This window comes from Podarcis raffonei, chromosome 3 (genome assembly GCF_027172205.1).
Source record: "Podarcis raffonei isolate rPodRaf1 chromosome 3, rPodRaf1.pri, whole genome shotgun sequence".
Classification (NCBI taxonomy): Eukaryota; Metazoa; Chordata; class Lepidosauria; order Squamata; family Lacertidae; genus Podarcis; species Podarcis raffonei.
The window spans coordinates 99,332,841-99,350,756 of record NC_070604.1 but is presented as its reverse complement, the minus strand read 5'-3'; the positions used below and the strand labels follow the sequence as shown (position 1 = coordinate 99,350,756).

General features: G+C 41.3%; 1 protein-coding gene across 2 annotated transcripts in view; it reads right to left on the bottom strand.

Annotated features, from left to right (window-relative positions):
• The window catches only part of LPGAT1 (lysophosphatidylglycerol acyltransferase 1), a 60,151-nt gene that overhangs the window by 18,772 nt on the left and 23,463 nt on the right, over window positions 1-17,916 (bottom strand). For both annotated transcript variants that reach the window (XM_053383241.1, XM_053383240.1), the window contains 3 exons: window positions 8,736-8,854; window positions 2,975-3,070; window positions 778-1,051 (listed from right to left, as the gene is read on the bottom strand). In XM_053383241.1, coding sequence (XP_053239216.1) covers window positions 778-1,051; window positions 2,975-3,070; window positions 8,736-8,854 — 489 coding nt within the window. The remainder of the gene's footprint in view (window positions 1-777; window positions 1,052-2,974; window positions 3,071-8,735; window positions 8,855-17,916) is intronic.

Below are 17,916 nucleotides of genomic sequence, written 5' to 3'. Positions count from 1 at the left end.
ATTGGGTGGGACAAAATAACTTTCCTTCAGCTCATGTTTCTTCTTCACCCCTGGCCCAGAATTAATTTGTTCATACAAAGATGCCCAGGCAGTGTTATTAAACCAATAGCCAATGGAAAAAAAATTCTCTTTTTAGGGGAGTAACGGAAACTTATTTTTAAATAAGTTGTTTCCATGAGATAAAAGCCGGTGCTTTCCATTTTCTAGCCCACAGGCTCCATGGTGGAGATCACTCCTGTAAGGTAGGAGGAAAGGACTGCAGTAGAAGTGTTTTAAATGCAGCCTACAGCAAAGAACTTTGAATTCTGAAACGCTGCAGGTGAGAGCTATATATTCTCCTTCCGGCAATCAGACTTATAATAGACGCACAACAGGGGAAAAGTCAACAATATAGAAGTAGTAATTTGCACTTCAGTCTCTAACACACTCACAACTTCCCCTCCTACACTAATAGGTGTATACAGTACTCTTATGATCCCAGAACAGTTAAATGTATGTGGTTAGGTAATCCAAGGCACACCAGATATTTTAAGGCATTTTTTTAAAAAGGAAAAAAATAAGCATTTGTTAATTCTGGGATGACTTGAATTTGCTATAGCTTGGAAGTGCTATATATTTTTGGATGGTCCAAAAAAATCCAATTCTTTTTTTTTAAAGTTACATTAAAAAATATTTTTAGGTAAAACATAAAACCTGACACTCATTTTGACCTGATTCTGATTCTGAGATCCCAATCAGCTGGCAACTGGTTCTATAAAAGGCTAAAATGATCCATACCTGCTTCTGGAGCATCGCCACCTGCCAGAGTTCCATTTTCTTGCTGAGCTATCAGGTTTTTCAATATAACTTGTGTGGCCCCCAGTCTTGGCAGTGTAACGTGTGTAAGAAATGGCAAATTGTTTTTCTTGGCAAATGCCTGACTGGTCTCTCTTCTTTTTCTAAGAAAACCACCTTCTGGAAACAATACAATCCACTTCCGATCGCGGCTCCTATAATGTTTTTCTAGATGTTCTTGGAGAAGCAAAAGCTGCTGGTCACGATAAGCTTTCCCCTAAAATGCAAATGATAAATAGGGACACTTAAGTACAACTTTCTAATGAAGTTTCTTTTCATAATGCTATTGTTTACTTAAAAGAAATAATAATCCCAAAACAAATTATCTCACTTGGCTGAATTTAGAGTTAGGAGAGAATTCCTATCCACCCCTATTTCCATGTAAATACTCATGTCACATACTATCAGAAAGATAATGTGATCCCCTCCACATAGTCTGTGACAGCCTTCCCCAACGAGATACCTTCCAGATATTTTGGACATCCAGAAGACACCAGGTTGGAGAAGCCTGGTCTAGAGCCCTCAAGCTGCCCAACTCACAACTGCAGGGTTATTTCTTCATTGAAATCCGAACATATAGAGAAACATGATATAGCGTTGATGAAGTTTTTTAAAATATATATATTTATAGTTTTCATTTATATACATTTCAATAGTTTAACATTGGTTCTAACATTTCAAATCTCGACTTCCTTCCTCCTCTTCCTTAAATTTATTTTATCATTTCCTGCATATTTTAAATTAACTTATTCTTTTATTCATCTATTTTAAAAGAATATATAAATTGCAGGTTATTACAATAATCCCGCCTATGTCTTTTATCTGTTTATAATTTGTTAGTTAGATGTTCAATAAACCATTTCCATTCTTTTATTTTTAAAAAATGTCATCTTGATTTCTTAGTCTTCTGATAAGTTTCACAATTTCTGCATAATCCCTAAGTTTTTGTATCCATTCGTCTCTCATCAGGACTTCATTGATGGAAGTTTGTTTATTCATATCACATCTCAGAGGATGATGATGGGGTCAATGCTAGCCATTTCTTACAGACATGTATCCTACAAGCAACACAACCTTTTACTTCATACTTCCCTCTTCACCAGCTATACAACACTCCCAGATCCACCAATTCTAGTCAAATGGCTAGATCAAGCAGCTGAATTTTACTGACCTGTAGCTTATGTCAGTCAAAAGGTCCTATCAGTAATACCCCCACCAAATTAGGTGCAATTAGGCTTGAAAGAATATTGTACCTGAGGAGGAAACGCTAGGCTTATGCCTGCTCACACCATGCCTAAATAGCCCCAGAGACTCTATAGCATAGATAGGAAACCTGTGTCCCTCTACATGTCATTGGACCCCAACCCACATTATCCCTGATCACTAGCCATGCTGACTGGGGCAGGTGGGAATTGAGTCTACTATGTGGAGGGTCACAGGTTTCCCACATTTGCTCTACAGAAAGTATTGACTAGTTTCCAGGAATGAAGAGGCAGGCTCAATTGCCCTGAAGACATTTCTTTACATTCCATTTCAACTACTATATATTTAGGTATTGCCATATGTTTCCTCTTCTCTCCTCCCCAGTTCTCTTTTAGCTACCTGAAGAATTTTGGGGAACAAGTAGGATAAAAGTACTCCTAAATAATATATTATCTTTGAAACATTAATTTGGGGATAAACAGTTGGTTTTGTGCCAAGGTACACTGTGGAAATGTTTTTATACACTATGACTACAGTGGTGCCCCGCAAGACGAATGCCTCGCAAGACGGAAAACCCGCTAGACGAAAGGGTTTTCCGTTTTGGAGGTGCTTCGCAAAACGAATTTCCTATGGGCTTGCTTCGCAAGACGAAAATGTCTTGCGAGTTCCTGCGGGTTTATTTCCTTTCCCCCCTTTTTCTAAGCCGCTTATCCGCTAAGCCACTAAAAGCCGCTAATAGCGCTAATCCGTCAATGGGCTTGCTTCGCAAGACGAAAAAAACGCTAGACGAAGAGACTCGCAGAACGGATTCTTTTCGTCTTGCGAGGCACCACTGTACCTAGCATAGTCGATGAAATGGGTGACCACTTTGAAAGCAGATGATGCTACTGATATAGTTTATAAAAACAAAACAAACAAACAAACAAACATCCATTACCTGTCTTATAAAGAAGTCTCCATGAATTAGAGATACAATTCCAAAGTTTGTATATTTAAAAATATAATCCATCAGCCACATCATCTTACGAACAACCTGGGGAAGTTCAGACAAGAACCTGTCAGTGCACTCCAAAGTAACACAACAAATAAACAAGCCAATGTACAAAGTAAAACATGGTAACCCTTCAGAACACATTAGCTAGCAGAAAACCATTTTCCTTACTAAGAAGTATGAATATAAATGCCATCGGGAATATCTTTGTGCAGATGTAACCACTAAAAGACTATTACCTTTCAACAAAGTCTTATTTGCAAAAACATAATCTCCCAGAATTCTACTCCCACTCAATCCAGCATCTTCACAGTTTTCATTTTACAGAGGGGAAAAATACAGATTTGATCTCTATTTGTTAAACATCTTGGGTAAATCATTTGATTCTTGAAAAAAAAATCAGTCACTTCCAATTAATCTGTATTAACAAGCTTTTACAATGACTTTCATATGCACTTTTAAAAAATTAGTTTAAATAGTCCTTACTTTCAACTGAATACATTCCTCGAATTGGTTTGATTGAACAGATGGGCTTGCTTTCTTGCAAGGGAGAGCAAGAGAATATAAAGGAAAAATCTAAGATGGGCTTCTCATGATAAGCTATACATGAACAGCACCTATTCAATGAATTATCTATTGTCATCTTTATATTGTTCTGTTTCAGAAGGAGAATATCTACACTATTTAATTTTAAAAGACCTGTGCAGGTGTACAATGAGGTAAGGGAGTTTGGAAATATGAAGACACTGGCTGAAAATAATATAATTTTTCCTACCATTATATTTCCTTAAACAGTGTTATGTATACCTTCCGTCCACCATACTTTGAACATTACAAATTTCCTACACAGAAAGCACGGTCAAGAGAAGAAAAGCCATGAAGACCATGTAAGTTGTATGTGTTAATCACATTCACCTATTTGTCTGCACATGTTAAGTGTGGGGAAGTGTAGGGAACACCAGCTTCTCAACATAAAAATATGCAGTGAAAACAGATGCATTCAAGGAACTTTTCACACTTCTTCCTATATGAAGATACTTTTTATGTAGGCAGTTTCTATCTAGGAAATTTGTAGTGTTTACATAGTTCTCAGACTGTAAACCTTCTGGATAGAAAATTCAGGTTCCCCCTTAATCCAGTTACCCAACAAACATCCAACCATTCAGTCTCAAATTAATCTGGAATGCTGGCAATCAGAGCAGAAAATATTGGGCAAGATCTATATTCTGGAACCTTTTCATACCAAGGACACATCTTTCACTCAAATGTACATTCAGGTACCCACTTAATGGGACACTATATATCTGTAAGGTCTTAGTGTTGCTGCTGTGACCTACTTTATTTCAAGTCGCAACGCACAAGTGGGCCCCAAACTAACAGCCAAAGACCAGTGGGCCAGAGAAACAAAAGGTCCTAACCCTATATGCTTTATTGGCATTGAGCGAATGGCTAGTATTTAATCAAGGAATGGGTTCATCTATTTTGGTTTAAACTTTGCCATACCAGTTTATTATATTTGTTATATTAATAGCTACAGATGGGCGAATTGACCCATTATAATTCAGAATCAGGCAGCCAGGTTGCCAGTCCAGGGTTATAAACTCAGGCAAACTCTTTCCTGTGTTACAATCTTCTGAAGCATCTCTGAATTTTCGCGTGTGCACATCACCAAAGCAGATCTTGGAAAGAAAAGTGTGAATTTGGCATTCTTTTCCCACCCCACGAATCACAAGGCATCCTTCTCATGTGAGCTTCGTTTACAATAATGAGTAGATCAACATGGGACCACAGGAAGAGACAGCAGCTATGGAACAAGCCAAACAAGAAGAAGCAGTGACAATGCCCATTCCTATTTGTTGCAAGACTCAGTATACTGCTGTCGTCAATGTGGAGACTGCTTCTGCCAATTCCAGAATGAAAGTGTATTTATTTCTTTTTGGGGGGGTGGGACGGTTAACTGCAGAGGGGCTAGACTCCTTCACTTATTTTTATTATTTAAAATAGTAACAATGACAATGGGATGGATGGAAAGTTTGTATTCTCATCCAATGTATTATTTATTTTAAAAAACTTGAAAAGAGTGCCTAATTAAGCAACTTTAAGACAGAAATAACCAATTTTTGCTTCATTATTAGAAGTTTGTTTGGTTTTTGTTATACCACCTTTCCTGCCTTTTGGTACTTAAAATAATTTAAAGTCAGGAAATATAAACATATCATGTTTCAGCAATTATCAAAAATAATAAACACTGTTTCTGTAGATAACCAGCTTTACTTTATTGTGCATTAAACTAGCATAATGGTATGAATATTGCACTGTGGGTTTTCATGCTTGTTTTGAAAAATAGTTCATTATTGACTCCAATGAGGACTTCTTCAAAAATAGCTCTTTGATGAAGGCTCGGTCCTTTCTCCTTCTTCTCATCTTCCTGCTCCACGTCTACTGCTTCTGCTGTTGCTGTATGAGACATGTGCTGGGAAGCCCCAACTCAGTTTTTAAGGGTCCACTGGCTGCATCTTTGGTATCCGTGACTGGTTCAAACATGAATATTCTCTGTTGGCAGATTATTTATGCTGCCTGTTACAATCCTTCCAGCTGTGCTGAACAGACTCTCAGTGTGGATACTGGTGGGAGGGCTAGCAAGGGAGCCCAAAGAAACAGTGTGTGCTGAGCGCTGCAAATGCCACTTGTGTTCCCAATAAAGCATATAGGTCCTTAGGGTTTTGTTAAATTATGGCACACCCTCCCCCTCACAAGTTCCTGCCTTGTCGCTGCTGCAGCTTCATGTCTAGTATAAGGTGAAGAATCATTTTCATTTACGAGTCCCAGACAATCCACCTGGGACTTCTGCAAGACGAATGAGGGATCAGTCTCAGTGTCTCTGGATGTTGCTGAGATTTGTTCCATAACCTTTGAAAAATTGCTGCTGAGTGCATCAGATACCATATGCTGTACCTTACAAACACCTAGTCCATTTCGAGACAAGCCATCACAGTTTCTCCCACCTGATACTCATTCATCCTACCTAACTTATTTTAAACAGGACCTTCCTCCCTAAATAGTTAACGAATCTTGGGGTAAGGTAACCAGCAGTCCACCAGATAATCTCCCCCTGAACTGCCTTGATATGCCTATTGGTCAGAAGGCTGCTTGTGCGAAAGGTCCTTTATTATTCCAATTGCCTTGGAATGAAGTGAAAGTTGTAAAAAAACAACAACCCACCATTGATTTGGGTTGTTTGCAGAGGTACAATACTACTGCAGCTTGCTGTTCCAACTTGCAGGGACACCCTACACCAGTGGCGTAGTGTGGGGGGTGCAGGGGGGGCCGGCCGCACCGGGCGCAACATCTGGGGCTTAGGGTTAGGGGGCGCAAATCCACGGGTTGGGGGCGCAAATCCACGGGTTAGGGGGCGCAAATTACTTGCCTTACCCCGGGTGCTGACAAGCCACGCTACGCCACTGCCCTACACTAGACAGAACAGTGGTAAGTTGTTGTGGTGGTCTCAATCTTTCAGTCTTGTTTGTGAAGATACAGTTTGCTTGAATTAATCACTAATACTCCTTGCAGTTTTATGTGTGGTCTGCCCTCCAAAACCATGTTTTAGCAGTGAGATATGTTGGATCCTACCATCATACAGTGTCTTCATAATGTTTGTTGCACTGTCTGCTTTGAAATCCAGGCTGGGGAATCAGGACTCAACTGAATGACTGCTGTCAGTTTGCATGCAACACTGACTGCAGCATGTACACAGCCAAATCCAGGTATGTTTAGAACCACCTGACGTCTCACCAGACTGCCCATATCTGCAACTGTAAACCAGTGAGTAGTAACAAGACATGTAGTCTTGTACTCATTAGCTATTGCAAATATCTATGGTGAGATGTACGGTCCCACCAATGCCATCTTCAAAGTTTGTACTGAGAGCATCTTGTAACAGCAGCTGAAAGTGCAAAAACTGTTTGAAAAATAGTTCCTTCCAGACAACTTCTCTTGAGGGACACAGTGATGGATAAATGCTCCAAAATACAGCTTATCAAGAAGGGATAATGGTTCCCTCCCATGGCGATTAACTCTACAAGCCACATAGACCATAGAACTATAGGGTTGGAAGGGACCACGAGGGTCATCTCATCTAACCCCGTGAAATTATTGAGTTCCACTGTCCTGGGGTCACTGGGCTACCAGGTTTGCTTCCTAGCTAGCATTTGATGCAGACTGAACTGAATTCCACATGCTACAATTTTGTGTGGAGATGGTGCTGGGGAGGACAACAGGCAGGAATTTATGCAGGTAATGCAAAAAGCTGAACACACAGAGAATGCATTGCCTTTCTCATCTCCTTCACAGTGCCACCCAGAACCTGAGTAAAGTCGTACTTTACTTACAGAGAGAGAGAGAGAGAGAGAGAGAGAGAGAGAGAGAGAGAGAGAGAGAGACTCTTTATATTTGATACTGGGGGCAGGGGGAATCAGCAGTAACTATCTGGAGGAGAAAAGAATGCCCAACCACGAGGAAGAAAGAAATGGTGCAAATCAACATGTCTGATGCTCCAAAGTGATTAATGTTTGTATAGTTTCTGATCCAAACTTTTAAACTGCTTTGCTACACTTTGTCAAAAGAACCAAAGTGGTAAAAGGAAAATTTCTCTGAACATGTACAACATGGGATATTTTCATCTCCTTCGGTAACTAAAGGGTTACAATAGGCAACATTTGAGCTTGCTATAAGATGGAGTTCCATGCAGATGACAGAGGCACAGAAAAGAGAGTTTAGCTTGTAATAAATTTCATTGCCTCCAAGTCAGGGTTCATTATGCAAACAGGAATTATAAACAGGAATTATAAACCATTTGAACGGACTAATTAAGAATTCTGGTATCCTCACAATTACATGCACACACGCAAACTACTGGAAGCAATTTCATTTTTGGACTGATGTTCAGAACAATTTATTTCAACCCACATTCATTTGATTGAAAAAACAAACAGATGGATGGATGGTATGTATTCACTTTTATAGCCTTGCACTAACTAGAAATAAAACACTAAATCAAATGCTTCCCAATTCAACCATCTTGCAGTAAAGACCATAAATATTTCTAAACAAATATTGTCTGCAGGCCATATCCCATTTTCAGAACTGATGATAATGGGAAATGCAGAATTCCCATTTTATTACCTGAACATAGCAGTCAAGGTTTATGAGCATTTTATCATGAAAGACTAATGCAGTGCAGTGCATTTTTATTCAGCAAGCATTGTCTACAGTACATGAAGGAAAAATTAAAAGGATGTTTGCTATCCTTGAATGCCCCCTGCTTTGCTTTCCATTCCTGGGTAACATTCATTGTGCAATTTCAACTCCTTTCCTCTCCAGAAGCGGACACAGAGAAGCATCTCTTACTTTGTGCCTTTCCTCAGTCACTTAGTTTGATCTGCTTTCCTGGGCCACTTGGATTGCTAAATGATTCCTGCCCTGCAAACAACTCTGGTGTCTGTATGCCCTGCTTCTATAGCACAGCCATCTGGAGGATCTGGGCCACTCTGCAGGGGAAGGAGGGCAGCTAGATCCATTAAATGGATGTGAATTTGAGTCTCAGGGCTAGGTACCAGACTTGGCAGTGGTCCCCAGTGCTATGATTCAGAGCATATTCTCAATATGGCCTACCCAGTATGAAACAGCGGTAAATACAAAAATAGCATACCGTGCCTTTGTCCTGAAGGCACATCATTAGGGTGCAAATGTCTCCTGTTGCTTGATGGTTCACCAACATCACAGCTTCATCTTCTGAGATGGTTTTAATATCATCTCCCCATTCTATGACTATTTTGAAAAAAAGGGAAAGGAAAAACTTATTTAAAACCACATATTTCTAAAAGTTAAAAAATCTTTTAAAATGTCATTACAAGTGAAGTTAAACTGGTATTATATATAAGAGTTAAGCAAAATTATTTTCTTCAGCACAATAGAAACAGTCAATTTCATTCAAAAGGCATTCTAGCAGACCACATTAATTTATAAACTTAGAAGAACTCAAAAATCTGCACCAGTAAGATAAAACTGAATTGCAGTTCCCGAATTAAACACCAGAAAGAACACAATCACTAATCAATACATTGGTAATTAAGTAAGGATGACAATATTGGTTGCAGAGCATACTATCTTTAAGGGGGGGAACCATCATGAAATTGGCACAGGCACTTTAAACGTGTCAATTCAAAAAGAGGAATCTGTATTCTGACACCTGAAGATTTTAAATGCACTAGATAGCAGAAAGGATATCAGGCACTGCCTGGTGTTGCACGAGGAGAACAAATCAGTGACCCTTGGCCTTGTAGGCGCTCCTCTTTTCCTCTAAAGTTCAGAAGCTTTTCACTTCTGTTTTTACTTGTTAATGTAAAGTATGTTTGGTTTAAAACAAGCCAACTTCAAACCGTGGATTATGAAGCGAGTTTGTTCAAACAAACTGTGGTTAATGTTAACCATAGTTTAAGACAGAGGTGGGGAAACAATGATTCTCCAGATGTTGTTGGCCTCCAACTCACATCACTCCAGCCAGTGTGGCCAAGGGACAGAGGTGATGGAAGTTATAGTCTTGGAACATCTGGAAGGTCACAAGTTTCCCAGTCCTGGTTTAAGAGTTTGGATGCCGTGTTGGATGTGGTTAATGGAAACCAGCAGCTCAGGACTTCCGGGTTAGCGCCAGCGGCTAATGGCGGATTCCCTCCGAGCTCCGGAGGGAATCGGCTCCACAGGATTAGGGTCTTACCGCTGCGGCGACGCGGGGACCCTTAAAAATCACAGGCGGTGAAGCCTGTGAACCTGGTGACTCGGCGGGCACCATTTACGCCCCCGACCTGCGAAGGAGCCTTTTTAAAGGCTTCGGAACGGGGGACGGGGTGAGCGGCGCGGTGCTGAGAGTCGACTGCTTCTCCTGCGGAGTGAAGCCGCGCTGCCATGGCCGGAGAGCGCTGACTTCTTCTTGTGATTTGGACTTTAAAATAACAACCCGTGAGTATTACGGAAATTGGATTTTTAAGGAATTTTTTCTTTTGTGAATTAGGCACGATCGGGGAAGGCGTAAACAGGAAGTCCGTCTCCCCGTCCTGTAAACAATCTAAAGCAAGTGCCTGCTAACTAAGGTCAAGAGAATTCTTTCTTTTATTATTGGGTAAAAGACATTAATTTCATGATTTGGCACTAGAAGAAATTTTACTGGAGGATAAGAGTTAATTTTGGGAGCTGAAGTGCCACCCCCCCCCCCGGACCCAGGAGTGATCCGCGAGAGAGCCTGTTGAAAAGACATTGAAGAGTTTGACAGCTGTCAAATTAGCTGTCAAGACGGAAAAAGAGAACTTTGTTTCTGCTGCTTCTGCTGGCTATATTTGTTACAATTTGACTATACTTTGTTGAAAATAAGGAAGAACTGATACAAACTAACTTGATTTTTGGATTTGAACTGGAAGGAAGATAAAGTAACCAAAATCCCTCTAGAAGGGATTTTGGGACATTACAAGAATGGCTGAAGGAGGGAAAATTCAAGCTAAATTGGACAGAGTGTTTCTTCTCTTGGGAAAGTTACAAGGCCAAATTGATGTTTTGGCTACAAATGTTGCAACTCTGGACTTAACAGTTGTCAGCGCTGCCCAAGGTCCCAGCTCACACAAGACCAACGCTGCTTCTTGCTCAAGTTTAAAAGTCTTTATTGAAGTTCAGTCTCATTTCCAGACGCGCAGCGCGCAACACTACATCTATCCATCAGACCGTAGAAGTCCCATCTGAATCTCCTCCCCCCTGACACCAGCTTAAGATTCTCGCCTTACTCCACCTCTTCCTCTGTTCCTTCTTTCTCTGGGTCCTTCTGCTAGTCGGAGTCTCAGCCCTCCGAGATTCTTCTGACGCTGATTCTCCCGACTCCTCCCCCCCCCTCTTTCGGGCTTTAGGACCTGGCTCCCAATCCGGGTTTTCTGCTGTCCCGCGCTCCTCCACATTTGAACTTGGCGCGCGCGCACAGCCTCCCACTTTCCTTCTGACCGTTACACTTGTGTCACTGCTCCCCCTTTCGGGGAGGCTAGCTGGACCTGGCCTTCCCTCCGTCTCCCCACTCCCCGATGGAGGAGAAGCTGGTCCTGACTCACGTGACTCTTCCCCCCCACTGTGCTCTGGTGGGGGAACTGGCCCTACTCCTCCGCTACTCCTTTGGGACTCCCCTCTGGTTCCTTGTTTATGGATCGTCCCCTCTGGGATTCGCCTCGCCCTTACCATGGGCGCCCCCTCCTGGGAATCTTCTGATTCGCTGGAGAAGCTCATGGAATCTCTCGGTCCACTGTCATATTCCCCTACGCTCCCCTCTGATTCCTCTCCTCCGCTCTCTATCTGCTCTCTCCCCTGCTCTTCTGCTCTTGAGCCTCTGACAACAGTAAACACATCCATTGAATTTGATAAGGATTTGACTCAGGAAGTTCATGCAGCTGGACAAGAAGAGAAACTTGAGAGTTTTGAGAGTGTGAAGAAAGAGATATATGTTGTTTCTGAGGAAAAGGAAGGAGGAGATGTAATGATGCAGATGACAAAGGAGAGCCAGAGGCCTGACATGATGGTTACAAAGGAAAATAAGAACTTGATGGTGAAAATTTGGTCTGAATTGGAGACTGAAGAATGGAGAGAAGACCCAAGGATTACAAATTTGATTAAGGTGGAAGTTGGAGCTTTGGGGACATTTGGACTCGAAAGGAGTAAGAAACAAGATTCAGGCTCCACTTTTAAGTATGGAGGTCTGGCTGGAAGAAACATGGACCCTATTGGACTAGTGCTTCTCCGAGATTTGGTGTTTAATACCAAGGACTATCAAAAAAACCGGCAGAGAGGAACTGAGAGAGAATTAAGAGCCTCGGACGTGAGATCTCCAGGCTGATAGTAGATTGATTGATGGACGTTTGTTGGGGATTGAAACCGGGAAAGGGGGGGTGGAGTTTGGGAATCCAAAGGGTGTATAATTATAATCGGTTTTGTTTTTACTTTTGTTATCTGTTTGAGAATTGAGGAAATCGTGGAAGGGAATTTAGGCCGACTTTAGAAAAAGGCTTTAAGAATAAGCATTGATGTATTACTATTGATGTGTATAAGGCAAAATTGGTTTTTTAAAATGAACTAAATATAAAAAGGTTAAAAATTAGGGATAAGAACTTGTTGAACCAACAATTTGAATTGGAATACAAGAGGGGGAGGTGTGAGGAAGTCAGGGAAATATGTTATTGAAAATAAGGATTGTGAATTCTATGTGTTTTTAAACTTTTTTGTTTTTTGATTTTTTTAATGTGTTACAAAGGAAAATTTTAATAAATATTTTTTTTTTTAAAGAAACCAGCAGCTCACTGCAGTCATGTCAGAGAAGCAAAGGGCAGCAGATAAAAGATTTTCTCCCTAAAGAAACTATTAATGCAGGCAGGGGGGAAAAACAACTCTCAATAGTATAATTCCCACACTTCTTGGGGACAAGACAGCAGTAGCATCACAAATAATTTATCAGCTATATCTAATGCACAGGCTGTGCTCACTCTTGGAAAAGTGGGACCCCACCATTGTTTTCCATTCTTTTGCAATCACAATGATCAATTTAGTATTGAAGTACTGTAAACAAACAAAATACAGTAAGCCCACAACTTACGCTTCTTTAACGTGTGCACATTCCGCATTATGAGCTTGGCAAAAAATAATAAACTTAAATAAGGGGGTGGGGCAGAAAGGGGAAAGGCATCCGTGAAAAAAGACTTTGACAATCTCACCTGCCGCTGAACCCAATGTGTTTTGACCATACAGTGGTACCTCGGGTTAAGTACTTAATTCGTTCTGCAGGTCCGTTCTTAACCTGACACTGTTCTTAACCTGAAGCACCACTTTAGCTAATGGGGCCTCCTGCTGCCGCCGCGCTGCCAGAGCATGATTTCTGTTCTTATCCTGAAGCAAAGTTCTTAACCTGAGGTACTATTTCTGGGTTAGCAGAGTCTGTAACCTGAAGCGTATGTAACCCGAGGTACCACTGTACGTGAATTTGGTTTTTGGCACTATTCCCAGAATGCAACCCCCGCATAGGTTGTGGGTAGTGATATGAGGTGAGAAAATTCTCTGCTAGAAAATTCTCCAGAGAATATTTTCCACAAATTGTAAATTCTAATGTAAGAACCAGTTTTACAACCCACATTTTAAAAATCTAGTAAATAATAAGTCAAGCTGTGATATTGCCGGTGTAAGTAATGAATAATAATATTTTTTATCCACTTACATTACTGGGCATTGTATCATTCACCATTGGCAGTTCTGAAATGAGAGCTACAGAAAACTTTTTTAAATTTTTTTTAAAAAAAATTAGTTTTAAAAATGCTATTCATTTAATTTCATGAACATTTGAATTCATATGTATTTCAACTATTTGTAATAGCCTTTTTTATTTTGGTGTGCCCTTATTCTTAGCAATTCTATACCCTTGGCCATATATTGTGATTATTTTTTTTTACACAAAGTAGCTTTAATGCTTTATACACTTAAAGTACCTAGGCCTATACAATTAGTGTGTAACAGCATGTGAGGTGGCCTTGATTTAAAAAGTTGATGTTTCTATATTTTTATTTAGTGCTAGTAACTGGTTTTTGCAGTGCCATTCAATGATACTAAGTGCTATTTAACAGAGAATGACATACTGAAATGTATTATCATATAATGATAATATAAAGGTAAAGGGTAAAGGGACCCCTGACCATTAGGTCCAGTCGTGACCGACTCTGGGGTTGCGGCGCTCATCTCGCTTTATTGGCCGAGGGAGCTGGCGTACAGCTTCCGGGTCATGTGGCCAGCATGACTAAGCCGCTTCTGGCAAACCAGGGCAGCGCACGGAAACGGCGTTTACCTTCCCGCAGGAGCGGTACCAATTTATCTACTTGCACTTTGACGTGCTTTCGAACTGCTAGGTGGGCAGGAGCAGGGACCAAGCAACGGGAGCTCACCCCATCGCGGGGTTTTGAACCGCCGACCTTCTGATCGGCAAGTCCTAGGCTCTGTGGTTTAACCCACAGCGCCACTTAATGGCTTCTTTTTTATATGTATGCATATAGTTTTGTTTATCAAGCTGTGTTTTAGTTACCCAAACAGTTATTAAGTGTTAGAGCTATTAGAACAGGGGTCAGCAAACTTTTTTAGCAGGAGGCCGGTCCACTGTTCCTCAGACCTTGTGGAGGGCCAGACTATATGGGGGGGGGGGGGAATGAACGAATTCCTATGCCCCACAAATAACCCAAAGATGCATTTTAAATAAAAGGACACATTCTACTCATGTAAAAACACGCTGATTCCCGGACCATCCGCGGGTTGGATTTAGAAGGCAATTGGGCAGGATCTGGCTCCCGGGCCTTAGTTTGCCTACCCATGTATTAGAAGCACAAGATAGCCTATTACAGTTTTTGGTTGCCATCTGAACAAGGTTACCCATGAATAAACATGTATATTAACTAATTATATCATTTTCAATGCATTAAAATGAAAATTCTCCTATTTTAAATGAAAATTCTCTAATATTCTGATTAATTGAGAATATTCTCGAAAATATTCTCCAAAAGATTATTCTTGACAATTTAACATCACTAGTTGTGGGTTTACGGTACTGCAATAAGTTTTGCATATATTTGCCCTTGAAACTAGCCTGAAAAGCATAGATGGTCCAGAATGCTGTGGCAGATGAACATGTTTAAGCAATATTGCAAAACACCTGAGAACACTTCATAACCTGGGAACTTGGCGAGCACCTCTATCTGCCTATTGTCATCATTATCAAAGGACCAGATTAAGTGAAGTAAAGGAATGTGGTGTTTGGAGCAGGGGCCCCAGTGGTGACTCAGGGCTGTGGAATGACCTCCAACAGAAATCCTGATTGTATACTTCCCTTTCGGCTTTCTGTCAGTTATGTAAAGCTCATTTATTTAGGAAAGCTTGGGGGCATGAGGAATTGATGGCTTTTTTAAAAAGTCACTCCTGAGTTTTTCTCTGTAGGAAAGCTTGGACTACTTTTCAGCTGCACTGCTTTTCTGTGTTTATAGATATGATGTTCCTGTTAATGTTGATTGTTGGTTGCCTTAAGCAGTTCTAGAAAGGTGGGCTTAAAAACAGTAGTTTAACAAACAAACTAAAAACAAGTACCAGAAAGTTGCTGTGCGTGTTGCAGCAAAAGCCAGAGACACTATTGTGGCACCTTAAAAGCCAAGACATTGATGACCACTTGGTCTATCCTCAAGCCACTTGGGATGTTTATTGAAGCCCACCAGACAGAAAATGGGAGATACAGGGGAGAAGCCAGTCGCAAAACAGTGGCAAGCAGTGGCAGAGCTTGGCATAATCAGCTGGCAATTACTGACACCACTTTCTACCAATAGCTAATCTTGTGGCCAACTAGTTTAGCTTTCCTTAAGAGGTTCTTCCTTTTATGGAATCAACCCAAAGATTATGGCATGGCTCGCAGGCTATGGCACTGAGGCCCAGTTAAAAGTGGCCCGTGGCCAGTGGGGAGTCCTGGCCCACTGTTTGATAAAAGTGGGTTAAGTTTTGTCGCCTAGAATCCACTCCACCAGATCCAAACCTAGTGCTGGCAATAAGGCCCTAAGCAACAGGACAGAATCAATAGTGCTTGTGACCTGTACAGAAACGAATGAATTATATTTAATCTGGCTGGGTTTAAAGTTTGCCATGGCTCTGTGGTCAAACCCTCCCTTCCACAATGTCATGCTCGCAAGCGACCCTTTAGCCTTCAGACCGCTGGAGCAAGGAAAACAAACATAGTTTGGGAGGTGGTTTTTGTGCTTCTTTCCATGCATAAAGGCTTAAAAAACAAACAAACCCCTCAATCTATCAATCACCAGGAGTGCAGCAACTAAACAAGAACATTGATGTGCTCTCCTGTGAAATGGCCAAGGAGCATCCAGAGGTAAACTGTTTAAAGGGCTACTGAACAAGAACAAGCACTTCCATTACAAATTGTTCCTAGTGCCGGACATTTGAGGACATTTGAAGACTGCACCTACAATCAAGTAATAAATTACAGTACACCAAAGAGAGAGAGAGGAGGGAGGGAGGGAGTAATGTCTACTGCATGGCAAAGTATTTCAGTTTCTGTTTATTTGTAACCATGGACCCTGAGTTTAGGTGGTTCACAACAGAGTTGTAATATAAACAGATCCATGAACCAAAATAGCGAAATGAGAATATATTCAGATATTAATGATTTAAAATACACATAGGCAAAGTGAGGAAGGCCGCTCTCATTCCTTGCCAGGTGCAATAATGCTGCTTCTACCTTCCTCTCCCTCCTGCAATTTCTTGGTTATTACTTGCACTCAAAGTGGAGAGCTAAACTTGAAGAGAGGACTGGAGGTCCATTATTAGATCTCCCATGGTTCTCACCCCCCCAAACCCCCCCCCCAAAGCAGCAGGGAGGCTGGCTCAAAACATTTTGCCACCTGAGGCAAACCACAAAATGGTGTTTCCTTCCACCAGGGAAGAAGGGATCTACATCAGGAACAAGGATTGGGAGGAGACCAGCACTGCTTCCTATTTGCCAAGAGGCCGCTGTAGAGGCAGCATGAGGGATGCCGGCCTCCACTTCTGCCAAGGCAGTGGCAGCGGTGGCAGGTGATACGTTCCTCAGAGACCAGATCTTCTGCCCCTGTGGATGCTACCACCTGAGGCAGTTGCCTCACGTTGTCTCATGGGTGGGCCAGCCCTGAAGTGGGGAAATGGAGCTGCAGGATAGCAACTTTTTAAATTATTCCCCCCTGCATATACCTACGTGTTCCCTCCCATCTCATTACAGCTTAGCTGGTTAGAGCATGGTGCTGTTAATGCAAAGGCTGCAGGTTCGATCCCCATATGGGACAGCTGCATATTCCTGCATTGCAGGGGGCTGGACTAGATGATCCTCAGGGTCCTTTCCAACTCTACAATTTTATGATTCTAGGATCAGTAGTGTAAATAGCAATGGGGGCATTCAATCCCCCCTTCCTACGTGCAGCAACCCTGGAACAATTACTCCATCCTGCCTCATTTGAAAACTAATCTTTCTAAAGTTATCAGTCGAAAATCAGTTATTCACTCAACTCATTTGTAACTCTCTGCTCCAGGTAGGGCAAACTCCAGCCTTTATCAGTAACTATTTCTGAAACCTCCCTCCCTGTATCATGTTATAAATGTTAATGGTTCTGCCTTGGGCAATTTTTGTGCTATTTCTGCCTAGTTTGACTTTCTTCCTCCCACCAACCTTCAAGCTCCATAAGTCAAAGTCCTCCTATTTTATTACAAATGTAGGCTGAGAGTTTGAGGAATGCCTTTCATTCGTACCTGCCTTGAAACGTATGACATCTCTAGTCTCTTCTCTGTTGCAGAGAGGAAATAAGAGCACAGCTTGCAGCCAGCTTCCACAACGCTCCCTTGCTCTTGAGTCTGATTCACTGTGCACACAGAAAAATAAGCTCCCAAGAGGAACCTCGCTTAACCATGTGTTTCAACAAATAATTTCTTCAATTAAATGTGCTCTTATTCATCGGTTTAAATTTCTCCTGCTTTGTCCTGAGAAATGAATTACACTGTGCGGCAAGCAAATGTTTATAATCCTTTTTTAAAAAAGAGAAGCCCAGTAGTTTGAACATGCTATGGAGGCAGGAGTTCATATCCAACTGCAATGAACAGTTTTTTTAAAAAAAACAACCTAGCTACCCAACAACCCTGATTGCTCAGTGAAAGTCACAACATGTTTAAAACCAAAGCATGTAAGTAAAATATAATGTTACAATTCTTTGTATGAACAACAAAGACTTTTGTGGGACCTTAAAGGCTAATGGTTGTATTAC